The sequence below is a fragment of the Electrophorus electricus genome, chromosome 6 (assembly GCF_013358815.1).
Source record: "Electrophorus electricus isolate fEleEle1 chromosome 6, fEleEle1.pri, whole genome shotgun sequence".
Classification (NCBI taxonomy): Eukaryota; Metazoa; Chordata; class Actinopteri; order Gymnotiformes; family Gymnotidae; genus Electrophorus; species Electrophorus electricus.
Genome location: NC_049540.1, coordinates 20,435,697 through 20,449,732, shown reverse-complemented (window position 1 = coordinate 20,449,732; position 14,036 = coordinate 20,435,697). Strand labels below are relative to the sequence as shown.

The 14,036-nt window shown below is 42.1% G+C and overlaps 1 protein-coding gene and 1 long non-coding RNA gene across 2 annotated transcripts; one reads left to right on the top strand and one right to left on the bottom strand.

Annotated features, from left to right (window-relative positions):
* Positions 1-3,851: 3,851 nt before the first annotated feature.
* On the bottom strand, positions 3,852-10,036 carry LOC113590810 (potassium channel subfamily K member 4). The gene is made up of 6 exons (XM_035526727.1): positions 9,774-10,036; positions 9,251-9,365; positions 8,926-9,086; positions 7,991-8,177; positions 6,191-6,333; positions 3,852-5,937 (listed from the first exon to the last, which is right to left on the bottom strand). The coding sequence occupies exons 1-6, from the start codon at positions 9,960-9,962 to the stop codon at positions 5,329-5,331; spliced, it is 1,404 nt and encodes a 467-aa protein (XP_035382620.1). The 5' UTR covers positions 9,963-10,036; the 3' UTR covers positions 3,852-5,328.
* LOC113590811 lies at positions 9,971-14,036 on the top strand. Its single transcript, XR_003412132.2, has 4 exons — positions 9,971-10,062; positions 10,441-10,478; positions 12,490-12,636; positions 12,948-14,036. It is a non-coding gene; the product is annotated as an uncharacterized LOC113590811 (long non-coding RNA).

The following is a 14,036-nucleotide window of genomic DNA, read 5'->3' as shown; positions in this document are numbered from 1 at the left end:
TTAGTGGAGGCCACATGCAAACGGTTCTTTAGGCTACTGCCCAAATGTTCAAAAAGCTTCAATGTAATTCATTTGCCCAATCGAAGCACGCGACACTAGCGTAAATCCCACATCGCTTTAGATGGCATGGAAAATGTTCGCACCGCGCTCAGTCCGCGCAGTCTCGTGACACTGACCCGGCTCGCGGCTCCAGGCCTCCCCAGTCAGCTGCCTCGCGGAACGGTTTTGGGCGCGAGGCCAACAGCGCAGGGTTCACTGTGACTGCAGAAAGCAGAGGAGAAAGACCGAAAGTGTCCAGTGCTACTAGTAACTCGATCACGGGCGGGGAGAAAGACCGATGTGCCTTGTCTTAAACTCGTGCTTGTCCTCTGTAATGGAAAAGCAGTCCCGTACTTGCGAAATAATCTCAGCAGACTGTCTGTCCCGACACATGCGGTTTTCAGGATGATACAATCACTAAATAGAAACATGTGACCACTGTGGTAGGTTACCTGCTTTATAGCACAAATGATTAAAAACCCCAGCAGCGATTAAACAAAATGGACCGAGTCTACAGTGTCATAAAAGAGATGGATTTCGAGGGGAGGGAGCGCGGAGCGCGAGTGTTCCCGGTGTCTTTGAGAATCTACACGCGACCTTGAATTCAAGGTCATTGCCCAACGCCGCATACACTGCATTTCAATGGAGCTGCGTGGTGCTGCATTCTATCTACTGTTCCGTACACGGTGTCTTTACAGGGAATTATGAACTACTGTAGACGATATTTTGGTTTTGCCCGTGTACTATTTTTTGCAGTCATACAGTATATTATCACCTTCATATTTTTTTTGGGTTCAGAGCTGGAGTTCAATTTATGGGGAGGGGTACTTGAAAATTTGTTTTATGACTTTACCACAGAAGGTCATGCTGTTCCTTAGTGTACCGGAATTCTGCCTGGGTTCATGACCTCAGACAGGTGTGAATAACCACACAGTATGACCACAAGACAGGTGTGAACAACCACACAAATACTAATGGTCACATAGGTACCAACTGGAAGCCATAAGACTGTTGTATAGCCCAGTGAAGAATCATTTAATTCTCTTTAGCGTAACTTAGGTAGCTAACACACACGTGCAGAGTCTGTTTTAAAATGAGTATCCGGTTCCTTTTTTTGGTTGTTTTGTTTTTTTGTTGGTATACATCTAGTAGAGTAGTATATGTATATTTTCGCTTTAATCCGCATCTTCCTTGTCAATTGTAATCAGCACGACCGTGGCTTGATGCTAACATCAGAGTATTTTAAAATGTATACATTCTTGAACTAACGAGATTCACGCAATTCATAAACTCTATAAACATGTTAAATAAATGAGCTCCATCGTCATTTTAACGAATAAAGAGAACCTCGGGTTCACACGATTTATACATTTTTGTGTGTGTCAATGTTATGTCATTATATTATTTTATTATGTAAAATCAGCTATAGGCATCAAGTTCCAGGCTATAAATAGAGGTAATAGAATAAGGAAACAGTTTCTAATTTAAAAGGCAGTATAATGCCCTCTAGTGGAGAGCTTGATTAGTTGGCTGATGAGTAGATTGTGCCAGTCTGCCGACTAGTGACGTCTACGCAGTATGTCCTTGGGTGCAAGGTCAAATGTTTCAGAGGCAGAGTTGAAACACTGAAGTGCATTTGTGCGTGTGTATGCTCATCAGATATTGATTTGAAGGGGAAAGGGACATTTTAAGAAATAGGTTACTGAGAAGAGAATCTATTTCAAAACAGTGAACTATACTGTCTATTCTGAATATGCACAATAATACAATAATATTATACAAATAGTATTATATAAAGTATAGTCATTCCAAAAGCAAACTGTTCCAATGGCAAACTGTTAAATTTATGTAGTTACAAATAAATCTCAGACAGTAGGCCAGAGGAGTATCTCACTACAACATTCTTCACTCACCAATCAAGTTTAGAAATTCAAGTACACATACAAACACACACCTTGCTACTTATTATGTAAATTATTTACATAATTTCCCGTTTACTGTGCTGGTAGGACTGAATCACCCATCAGAGACTCACAATGTGACACCATCAGTTTGAAACACACATCTGCTCTTGTGGAGAAAATGGAGATGAACTAATGACTGAGTGAATATAAATATTACAATCAGCTGTGCAGGGTTTAATTCAGCAGTTTTTACTGCTGAGAGAGAGAAAGAGAGAGAGAAAGAAAGAGAGAGAGAGAAAGAGCGAGAGAGAGAGAGAGAGAGAGAGAGAGAGAGAGAGAGAGAGAGAGCGAGAGAGAGCGAGCCTGCAAACCAGCCCAGAGAGATCCCAGAGGAGAGTAAGGACCATGTTTCTCAGGGTGTGGGCTGACTCAGGTAAGAAGTGGCAGCAGAGTTCGGACATAGACTTAGAGTTCCGCACTAACTTTACGTGAATGTACAGGAACTGAAACAAGCCTCTCTTCAGCAATGGGACTTCCCCTACACTAATTCAGAGTCTGGCCATTGTGTAGTTGAGGGAGCTGCATGTAATCCTTCATACGGAACGATCAGACTGCATTAATGACACATAAAAGGGAACTTCACCATGCTTTGGAATTTTTGAAAATGTTAAATATTTTTTAAAATCTAATGCTACTTGGGATCTTGGAAGTTGAAAAGATCAGTACTGCAAAAGTTCAGCACAATTAGCACCATATATAGTCGACTATAGCTGTCACCCGACTATTGTTTATTATTGCACACGTGGTATACACATACATCCACCAATACCAAATGGATATACCGAAAGGCAATACCCAGTGGATGGAGTCACTGTAATCTCACGTCGAAAGATTCTTTTAGACTTGTAGGCCAGTACTTTAATTTAGACTGACCATGGACACAGCGTTGGGGTGGGGTGGGGGTTAAATTCTGCCCCCACCCCTCACGCAGCTTTGTTGGATCACTTAGGTCCTACCTGAAGCCCCACTATGAGGAGCTCCTGTGGTCCCTGTCTCTCAGGCACACTGCTTCAACACAAATAGCTGATTTCATCCCTGCTTAGCTGATTCCCACACAACATTCAATTAGTCATTTACCCACCAGAACAGATAATTGCCAAATGTGTTTCATGTTTGTACATGTAAAGGTGCAGTCTGTTTTAAGGTGTGGTGTGGTATGCATTACTTGTTGTGTTGGAGAGGTAAACCTGTAAAGGGAACATGCTTTTGATTGTGTAAAAGGACATAGTTTCATGTCTGTAACATTTGAAAAATGGGCTTTTCCTCAGGAATGCTGAAGTGTACAATTCTAAAGATATGTAAATGATTTTAATTATAATTCCTTTAAATCTATCTAAACATATGTTGACTCGGTGCAGAGGACATGGCCACATTAAGCCTGGTGGATACATAGCCAAGCCTGTGAGGCAGCTGAGCTCTTCTGCTGGATTTACACCGCTGTTAGCTCTCCTGCAAGGGCAAGTTCAGCTTGCCCTGTTCGAGTCCTGTGCATACCTCATGCAGCGTGACCTTAATGACGTCAGCTAAGTGATAGATGCCAATGCGAGGAAAGCCACCAGAGGAGGCAGTAAAGAGCTCCATGCCACATGCTGCTCCGACTGACTACGTCAGTACAGAGAACCAAACAGCTTCAGCTGCCTCAAATAGTACAAGAAAGGAGTATTATTTTTTTAAATAATACATTTATTTAATGAAGCACTCTCACAGGGTTTCGATCTGAAGATGCTCATCTGACCCGAATCGGGGAAACAGCGGGTGTCCTGTCTCCTCGTCTTCTCCCTCTGGGCTTCTGGCACAAACAGGCACATGGACAGAGACTAGTACATCCACGTCAGCTGGGAATACATTCCACAAGGTGAGAGCTACAAATGACAAGCAGACATTTTCAAAATGAGCTGTTTTTGTTATAGGGAAAGGAGGTGTTGGGAGTGTGGTGGCAAAGGATATTTCCTTTTGCTCAGAAATAGCATACAACTTCCAGAAGAAGGACCCAAATGAGTGAAATGCCCATCTTGGCTACAGTTGTGTCATGCATAATGGATGATAAAAATCTTTTATTTGAAACCATGCTTTGTTACAACTCTTAAAGTGCATTCTCCAAGACAAGTACTTCAAATCATGGGACTAATGTATGATCCTCCGTTTACCCTCCAACTTTGGCTAACCAGTGTGGGGTGGACACAATAACTAATTTCTGTCAAAGACAGAGTCAGTAGATGTCTAAAATCTAATTTAATGTATGGCATAGATTTAATCTATGGCTAATCTAAAGCTCTGTCGCTAGTGTAAATGTATGTTTACAATATACATTTAAGCACTTCAAAAATACTTAAAATGAACAGTAGGTCAGTAGAACCTTTGTCAGATTATGTTCATCTGTTTCTATTTACAGCTACATTATTTTAACAAAAGAAGACTGAGGCAAAATGTAACTTGGGCTTGTTTTGATCTTAAATAAAAAGTGTTTTCTGGAAATCTCACAAGAACCAGTAGTGTTCCTGATTGATTAATTTTTTTCTGATTGCTGCATGGAGTTTCAGTAAATGACACATTTCTTGGGATAAGAGCATGCTTTGGAGAATATATGAGGTTTTGTACAGTCAGCACTTTGTGATAACAGTGACCAGATAATAAAGGAAGCGCCCTGAGTTTACTGGGTTAAAGGCAATTGCCCATAAACCACAATAACCTCTCTCTCAAATACACATACTCATGCACGCACACACACACGCACGGACACACTCTTTGATTCTTACTCACAGACATACATTTATGTTCAGTTTTAAATTTTCTAAAATTTAAACTCTCAATATCTTATTCTTTGTCCTTTTTAGAACCGATTAAAGAACACAGTAGGGGCAGTGTAATATAAGGCACAAAGCAAGGGTCAAACTAAGAGTCAGTAAAAAATTGGTTCTAATATTGGGTCTGAGACAGAGCACTGTGTATGGTTATGCAGCACAATCAGGTTCGTTAAACTGTAAACTAAATAATCAGAGCATAAAGGCAGACAGTTAAAGGCCAGCCATGTCAACAGCTGAAGATGCTACACTTTATCACCCAGCCAATCCAGCGCCAGCTCCAAAATTAGCCAGCAGATGGCGCTAAGAGCTTTCTTTGATATCTATATGTACTTACAACTGACTGGTTGGTAAACTCCCACATATTGTTCACATTATTTTTCTCATTTTGACCAAAAAAGTTAATTCTTGTGCTTCTTCTTTGTGTGTGTGTGTGGGGGTACCGTTATAGTCATCCCTATGAGTGAGTGCGTAGGGCTCACACACACTCAAGAATCAAGGTTCAGGTAGAGGGGGTGGGGGGGTCAATTAGGGAGCAGAATGTCACCATTGGGCTCTTTGAGTTCCAGATTGGTTCGACTAGTTTTGGATATTTTCTTTGTTGCTGGTCTTTTAGGACATCTCCTCTTGGCCCTTTGCAGTGCATCCATCTTGGATTTGGGCATATCCAGGAGCGGGTCCAAGTGAAGCTTCCCACTAACAGCATCTGAAGACTCATCAATATATGCCAGATTCTCCCCAAAGTAATCCAGTGGTTGTGAGAAGGTGGGGTCAGTAGGGATGGTGGGGATTGGGTCATCTCTCTTCTCCCCTTTGTCTGACACCTGCTCTGTCTGGGTCGCCTCCGAGCCGATCTCGGACTCCGAGCACGACTCGTTGGATGTAGTTGAGTAGGAGGCAGAAGAGCCAGATTCCGATTGACTATCAGGATGCCCATTCTCCCCTTTCTCACCCCCGTCTGGGTTAGCTGTGCCCGAAGTGCTGTGGTTGGCCCCATGGCGGCGGGGGCCATGGCGATGCCTTCGGCGGTGCCTCTTAAATGGGTCATCCAGCTTGGCGGGGATGCGGAAATCCACTGACATGTTCTGGATGTTCTGGGTCCAGTCAGTGGCATGTGCTCTGAGCTCTTCCATCTGGGAAAAGAAGAACCACAGATATATTGATTTTTCATTATAAAGAGGAAGACGATAGAAAATGTAAACAGGGACACAGGGAAGGGAGGCACAGAATAAAGATGCAGAGAGACAGAAAAAAGGAAAAGCTGGAGCAGAAAGCAATGATAAAGGATTATGAGTGAGAAACAAGTGAATAATGACATCTAAGTGTTATTACATGACAGACAGATATAAACACAGCAGACATAATATAAAGAGCAACTGAGCGAACCTCCGCACGTGTCCTTTTGGACACGACCCGTAGCCAGTTCCCAATCATGGTGAGAACGGAGGCAAAATATGCCAGACCAAGCAGGATCCAAAACCACACCAGAGGTTTGTACCAGTGCTCCATCCCCTCAGCTCCTCCATCACCTGAGCAAGAGGGTTTGAAGGTAAATGCAAAAACCACACCAGAGGTTTGTACCAGTGCTCCATCCCCTCAGCTCCTCCATCACCTGAGCAAGAGGGTTTGAAGGTAAATGCAAAAAGGCCAATGGCATCAATGATATTAACAGTAAACCATATGGTGTCAACAGTGAATGTCTAAGCTGCAGTTTCCACATTTGCCTCCAGAAGGAGTTAAGGAGCACATGAGTAACTTCTAGCAATAATGATGTAGCAATAGAATCATGTATAATTTAATCATTAGAGACAATAGAAGAGTCACTTAAGTCATAATACAGGTGACTGGTCCTTCAGTAATTGTCAGAGTAAAATAAACAACAGAGTTAATAACTATTTTAAATGTATGCAAAACATATAGTAAACAAGCAACTCCAGGGGCGGAGCTTTTGAGTATATTGGTCCAAGCAAGAAAGCATACATACATGGTATGAAGCCTAACCAACCAAATACACAGAAGTGCACCCCAGGAACTGTAACCCCAGTAAAATCTCATTCAACATCTGAGCAATCATGCAGTAAAAATTGTCTCTACTTTGTACAAAACAACAAAGAATGTATATAAATGTTAATGTAAGTTTTTTATTTTGTCTTTCAACCAAAAATATATTTCATGCAGAAACAAGCAGTTAAATTGAGTTTATTCAAGTACAATTTTTTTTTATTAAAATAAAACAAAGCAAAAACATTTAGATGAAAGCATTGCTCAATTAAAATCTCATAAATTTCAAATCAGATTTTCAAATCACCTTCTGCCTTGTACAATTTTTACAGTGTATAATGAAAACAAATTGGAGATTCAGTCAGTCACCCACATAATAAACACATGCTTAAGGTCTACATAACCATTTTATACATTTCATATTTGTATATCTTTCTGTAACTTTTATTTTCTGTCCTCTCTCTCTCTCTCTCTCTCTCCTCTCTCTCTCTCTCTCTCTCGCTCTCTCTCGCTCTCTCTCTCGCTCTCGCTCTCTCTCAATAATGAGGTTAATCTTCAATAGTCACTCCTTAATCATAACCTAGGTCAGTCTCTTGAACAAACTCCACATGTTTCCATAGAAACAGCTTGTTTAGGCAAAGCAGAGTGGTGGAATCCTTTGAAGTAACATGTTGGAGCAAAAATAGGATTAAAAATGACCAGAAATCATATACAACTCATATATTAAATGTAAAACAATAATATATGGTTTTACAAATGATCAGCTGCTTCTTGGAGGGTGTCCTGGAGTGCCATGTGATACCCAAGGCCCCCAATGGAGCTTCCTTAGTAGGTGATCTCATTTATTCTATTCTGTTCCTTTTTAGCTGTAACACGTTATAATACAGAATAGGAATATTTAAAAATAATTGCTGAAATATGGTATATAACCATACAATGTGCTTAGAATGTATGTGCTTCATGAGTCCTTGAGGAGTGTACCAAGTGGATATTTATAGAGTACCATGCTGACAGGGACAGTTTGTTTCTGTAGACTTTAGCTGCATGTGTCAAATCTGGAGACGTAACTGGAACAATGAGGAGATGTGGCAAGAGGATGCTTTAACTGGGAGAGAGGTTCATACCTTACGCTCGTTTCACAGTGCTGATGCTGTACCAGCCCAGAGTCAGCGTTACAGAGCGTACCTGCAACATAGTCCCCAAAGCCCACAGTGGTGAGCGTGATGACGACGAAGTAGGCGGATTCCAGCAGGGTCCATTTCTCCACCTCCTGGAAGACCAGCGTGGGCACGAAGATGAAGAGCACACAGCCCAGCATGATCGAGAGCACCGCGGAGATGACACGCACGATGGTGGGACTCACCTTCCATTTCTGACAGCATCAAGAATGAAAAATATATCATAGAAAATCAGTAGACTAAGATGGAGTAGTAAGATGCGTTTGTGTTGTTAGCATAGTCCACATTTGGAAGCCTGATCACTGTCTCACTGTTGGCAATCTCAGCTGCTTCCTTTTCTGAATTTGCTAGAACATGAGAAGAACGGGAACATTTCAGCTCACGTTCATCACACTGGATTCTGTTTGAGCTTAGTAGCCATAGATTAAATGATGGCACCTGCTCTTATAATATTAAGAACTGAAAGTCCAGTGTGGCAGATTTTGAAGTCCTATGAAATACATGACAGTGTAAGGTTCAGAACACCTCTCCAGAAATGTCTGTAGTGTCTTCTTTCTAGCAGTTATTCAACTATATTTTTAGCGCAGCACAATGCATGAAAAAATACAGTATCATTATATATATATTATATTATATATATATTATATATATATATTATTTTCACCAGAATTGTTTACATTTGTTGAATCATGTGAATGCTGCAGTTCATCAGAACAGCCACAGAACTGTCATCTGGAGTGACTGAGAATGTTCAGGATGAACATAAGACTCAATTAAAATAAAAGAATTTTAAAAATGTAGCCTTCTACAATGTCAGTATCATAAAGGCCAAAAATTACAGTTGGCAAATTATACATTTGCAATGTATATGTAATAGTATTTTTAAATTTTATTCATGACTATATCATCATCATCAGTCATCATCATCATCATCTCTCTCACCAGGAAGAGCATTTCTATCTTAGCAATGGCCTTCCTTAATCCCGTGCCCAGGTGGTCGCCTACTCCTGCCAGCAGAAAGCCAAACATGGGGATGCCCACCAAGGCGTAGCAGATGCAGAACAGCTGGCCCCACTCTGTCTTCGGGGAGATGTTCCCATAACCTGGAGCCCACACAGAAAGCAACATGATTTGCAGCTGGGATATTTATAGAGACCTGGCAGGGTGAACAATCCACAGAATACAGGAGGCAGGACAGCACCTGCAGTTAAATTGGAGCTGGGCTCTGTAGCTATGTGGGAATGCCATGCTGATGAGAATGCCATACCGATGGTAGTGATGATGGTACCAGAGAAGAAAAAAGCACTGGCCAGGTCCCAGCTGCTGGTGAACGTGTCGTTGTTCTTGGGGTCGATTCCTGCTCCAATGGCATGTGCAACCTTCTGCAGAGAGATACAGAAAAAGGACTATGTTTAGATATCAAACTGTGTATACAGCAGGCGTGTAGAAGAACATAATCCACTTTACCAGATTCTTGCATATATAGTGCCACCCACATAATAATTTGCTAAAATAATGGTTTATGTGAGTTTATGTGAGATACATTTTTATATTAACTGTTTGATACATAATGGCAGAATCAGAACCCTACCAGTGGTGATTGCTTTTTCTCTCTCTGAACTTCATCGGATATAAAATAATACATTTCTTCATTTAAATGTAAAACATATCAGTGATCTGTGATCAAGCCAAGTATATCCACGAAGATCTAAAATCAAAGGCTGAGGACAGATCAGCTTTCCTGACCTCAGTTTCTTTATATCTCATTCCTGCACTGGGATTCTATATACCTCTATGAGCTCCTGCAGGCTCTCGGGGCTCATGCAGGTGTAGTTGAGCAGGAACTCGCGGCGGGTGTCCTGGAGCCTGATGTGGTTGCCCTCCTCGTGCGGTCCCTCCAGGGTGCGGAAGACGAGTGCGCCCATCACCAAATAGAGCAGCACGGCGGTCAGGATGGCAAGCAGCGTGGAGCACCGCATGACTGCCCGTCCGTTCAGGGCCAAGGGTGCCCTCTTCCTGCTGCTGCTGCCAGTGCTGCTCCGCTCCGCGCCAAAACTGCACATGGGAAACAACAGCGTGGTGAACAATTTAATCAGAATATCAAAGATATCTAGCAAACAACATTCTGAAAATATAATTAGATGGACTTCTTCTTTAAGGACTAGCCAGATGTTTAGAGATAATGCTGCCTTGCATTTCCAAAACAATATTTAGAAGTCTGTATCTCCCTTAGACACCCTAATAATTAATTTCTTAAAGAAGTTTCCAAGTTTATTGCCAGTCTGCCGCTGTGGTACTAGTGATGTCAGCTGAGTTCTGTTAAATTTAGGCCTTGCTGAATGAAATGTTTGTGCCTCTGTTTGTTTTGGTGGTCATGTTTGTGCCTCTGTTTGTTTGTTGGTAATGTCTGTACCTCTCCTTCTTGTTCCCTCTGTCTTGTTTCCTCCTGCCGTGTAGGTGGCTGAGGATGGAATCTCTGGAGCCGTAACTGACAGGTAAATCCTCGCAGTCTGAATGAGGAGGCACTGATGACATAAAAGCAAACGATATCATAAATATAATGCATAATTCTACAATGCACCCAGGGGGTGCACGCTGTTGGAACAATGTATAAAACGCCTTTCAAAGCTATTCACTTTCAACAATGAAATACACTGGAAACAATTTTCATAATCCTACCCTGCATGCCTGCCTGACAATAAACAGGTTTATTCATGTCCTTTATTTTGTTTTTGGACTGTTAGCTCTGGGGCAGTTGTGCAGGGTTTCCATTGCACACCTTTACATAGCCACTTTGTGGAACTGCATTGCGCAGGGAGACAAGAAGTTCTCTAACATACATGAGCCTTATGGTGTAGGTAGAAAAACTGCTCCAGCAGCTGCCGATGGGCAAAACCATTCATGCTGTTCAAAGTGATCTAAATATTCAACAGTAAAATGGCTGAAGCCTGGCAGCATGTTCAAGTGGCTTCCATGACCTACCTCCTTGGATGGTTCCCAATTGAGCAGAGAGGGGAAGGAAATCTATACATTGGTTTTAAATCCTGGTTAAGGGATGGGGAGGGGAAGAGGCATGTGATCAATCCAGCATGCCATGGAAAAGTCATGTCAGCTCAGTAAATAATCACTTGAAGTGCTAATAATGGGACCGAATTGTAGTGCTGTTTTGACAACTTGATGACTCTAGGTTTCCACAGAAGAATAAGCCAAGGGATATTGTGGCAGTCTGCCTCTAGGGCAGAAGGGAGGGCTCCTCGGTGGGGAATGGGAAATGATCAAACGACATACAAGTGTGCACTTAACCACGCACATGTAAGCGTGTAGCTTTGCGCGCAATGTCTGTCTGTGAGTGACAGGCGAGGGGGCACAGAGGGAGAGAGGGATGGAGAGAGTGAGAAAGAGAACAATCCGAGTCTAAATGTCAAGGGTGGGGGTGGGGGGGGCACATATTCGTGAGGGTTTGTTGGGCTGCAGCTGAATCAGAGAGCTGTGAGGGAGCCACTGACTCTGTCACTCCACGATCAACATTAAACCTCTGTTCTCCCTGCAAACAATATCCACACTACTCTATCACACACAGGACATCATGGCCCATTCCACCATCACCACTCCTGTGTCATACATCTTGGAAATGGCACCGTTACAAAACCACAGCAAACTATATACCGTTAGTTCCATAATAACAGTTTACAATCACAGTGTTAACAGTATGCTCCTCATAGCTGTTCAGCAACAGTGTATACCAAAAGGTGTAGATGCAGCTGCTGAAGAACTATGTGGAATATGCTATTAACATTGTGATGGTTTGTGTATGACTTACTAGTTTATCTTAGTGTGGCCTGCACGCTTACCAATATAGCTACATGGATATTAACTGTGATGCACCACAGAAAGCAGGAGGGCAGCACACTGTTGAAGTGAATCATTTAATGCAAGATTTGTAGCATACACATTACACCACATTTTACACTGACATTACCACGAGGTGTTAAGATATAGGATTCCCCATTAACTGTACACATAGACACACTCAAGCTTGCTCACACACTCTCTCTCTCTCTCACACACACACACACACACACACACACACGTGCGCTTTTGCCCATCTCCTACCTCAAAGTGAATGATCCAGGATATTCAGCGTGGCAACCCCAAACTGCAGGACTATCCAGACAGTCACCACCCAGGGTGTGTGGGCGTGTGGATGTGCGTGTGTTTCTAAGAGCGACTGTTGCTGAGTGCCCAAGAAATGAAAAGGTACTCAATCAAGCTGTCTCTGAGATGTAAGAGTGTATCTGAGTGAGAGAGGGTTTGTGTGTATGTGTGTCTGTGTGTTTGTGTGAAAGAGGGAGGGCCATAGAGGTGGTGTAAATAGGTGTTACCATGAGGGAAAACGAGTGAGAGAGAGAGGGTACAAGAGAGTGAGAGAGAAATAAAGGGAGGGGTCCATGCAGTTATTCTGGGTGTGTTAAATGCTCTTCTGACCTGCCTTGCTTTGTTCCCTAGTATCTACTCCCTGTGCCACCCCAACGGACATACTGGCCGTATCTCTGAGAAACTGCAATGAAATACTAATAGGAAGAAAGAAACAGGAGCCTCTACTATCCAAAGTACACCTCCATTACTGTTCCAGTTTATTAACCCTGCACTTTGGTAAGGACTGTAGAGAATGCCTAAGTGAACTCATGGGCTAAAAATTAATTATCCACAGCTTACTCTATCAGCTCTCCTTGATAGTTCATTGTTTATCTTACTTTGAAGAAATGTTTTTCAAGTAAACATATTATTCTTTTGCATTATTAACCAAACTCCTAACCATAACAATTTAATCATAATACTGAACTTTTATTAAGGCCTTCTGTCAGATAGCAGCAGTAACTGTGATTCATAGATACATCCTCCATGCTATATGAGCCCCTTTTAATTACTACAGTGATTACAGTCACTGTTTCTCTGTCCCCCAGCCTTCAAGATCTCCCTCTCTCTCTCAACACCTTGATACTGCATGTATCAGTGTTACACTGACCTCTGCCAGGGTGCATAATACCTCTGGGAAGCTTTGTATGCGGCAGGCAGCTGAGGCTGCCGTGGCCTTGCAGATGCAGCGCGAGCCGACATACAGTTTTGATCCAGCAGCTCCGGGCTAACCTGACCCGAGCATACCACCAATGGGCACGGGCTGGCTTACGCCAAGCTATCTGTTTCAGAAGCCTGTGTCAGAGTCCTCAAACAGGGCAACCAGTGTTGGTGAGACAATGATTATTGCCTCCCCAACCCCCTCCTGCATAACTTATACTGAGGTCATTCTTGAGCTGACAGAGAGATGACTGCATTTACAATCAGCAAAATGAAGACTAATAGAAATATATAGTTTATTATAGAATATTACTCATTTTATTTTCATTCAGTTCCTGATATAGTTATTTAATGTGAAGTAAAATGTACACCTGTACATCTATCATCCAACAATAACGAAGAGGGAGAAAATCTGAAGATGTCAAAATAACAATTAACAAGTAAATGTAACAGATTTATTAAAGATATTGATACTAAACTGTAATCATTCATGAAATTACACAGCTGACCAGCAATGACCAGAGTGATGCTATATTAGTCGTGATGACATTTTATTACATATGGCTGCAACATCAAGTACTTTTTACATCGTACAACTAATCCCCCTCCTCTGTCCAACCAGCTTATGTTAAAGGGGGATATGTGCCCTGAGACCAGCCTGTAATAGAGAGAGATGATAGAGGGATGGCCTATCGTGACACTGCTGAGAGGTTTTGATTGGCATCGTAGCTTGTTGCTTTGCCATAGATGAAAGTAAACAGCAACTGTTGCCACAATCAGTATTAAACAGTGGTTAAGGGGTCACGTGTGATTTGCACTCGTAGTCTAAAAATTTTTTTTTTTTTTAAACGTACTCTCTAGTGGTGGTTGTGCACTATATGAAAGACACAAGAGAGATGAGACTGATGAAACCTGACTGTAGTGTATTAAGCAAAGTGGGGCTCTTTTTCTGGCTAGGATCAGTAATGAACTGTTGT

Excerpts from the sequence above, each read along its gene's own strand:
- LOC113590810 (XM_035526727.1), bottom strand. The coding sequence starts at position 9,962 with ATGCGGTGCTCCACGCTGCTTGCCATCCTGACCGCCGTGCTGCTCTAT. Across the intron at positions 8,178-8,925 it reads AGATAGAAATGCTCTTCCTG|AAATGGAAGGTGAGTCCCAC; the intron begins GTGAGAGAGATG and ends TGATGCTGTCAG. Across the intron at positions 6,334-7,990 it reads CTTTGGGGACTATGTTGCAG|GTGATGGAGGAGCTGAGGGG; the intron begins GTACGCTCTGTA and ends CCTCTTGCTCAG.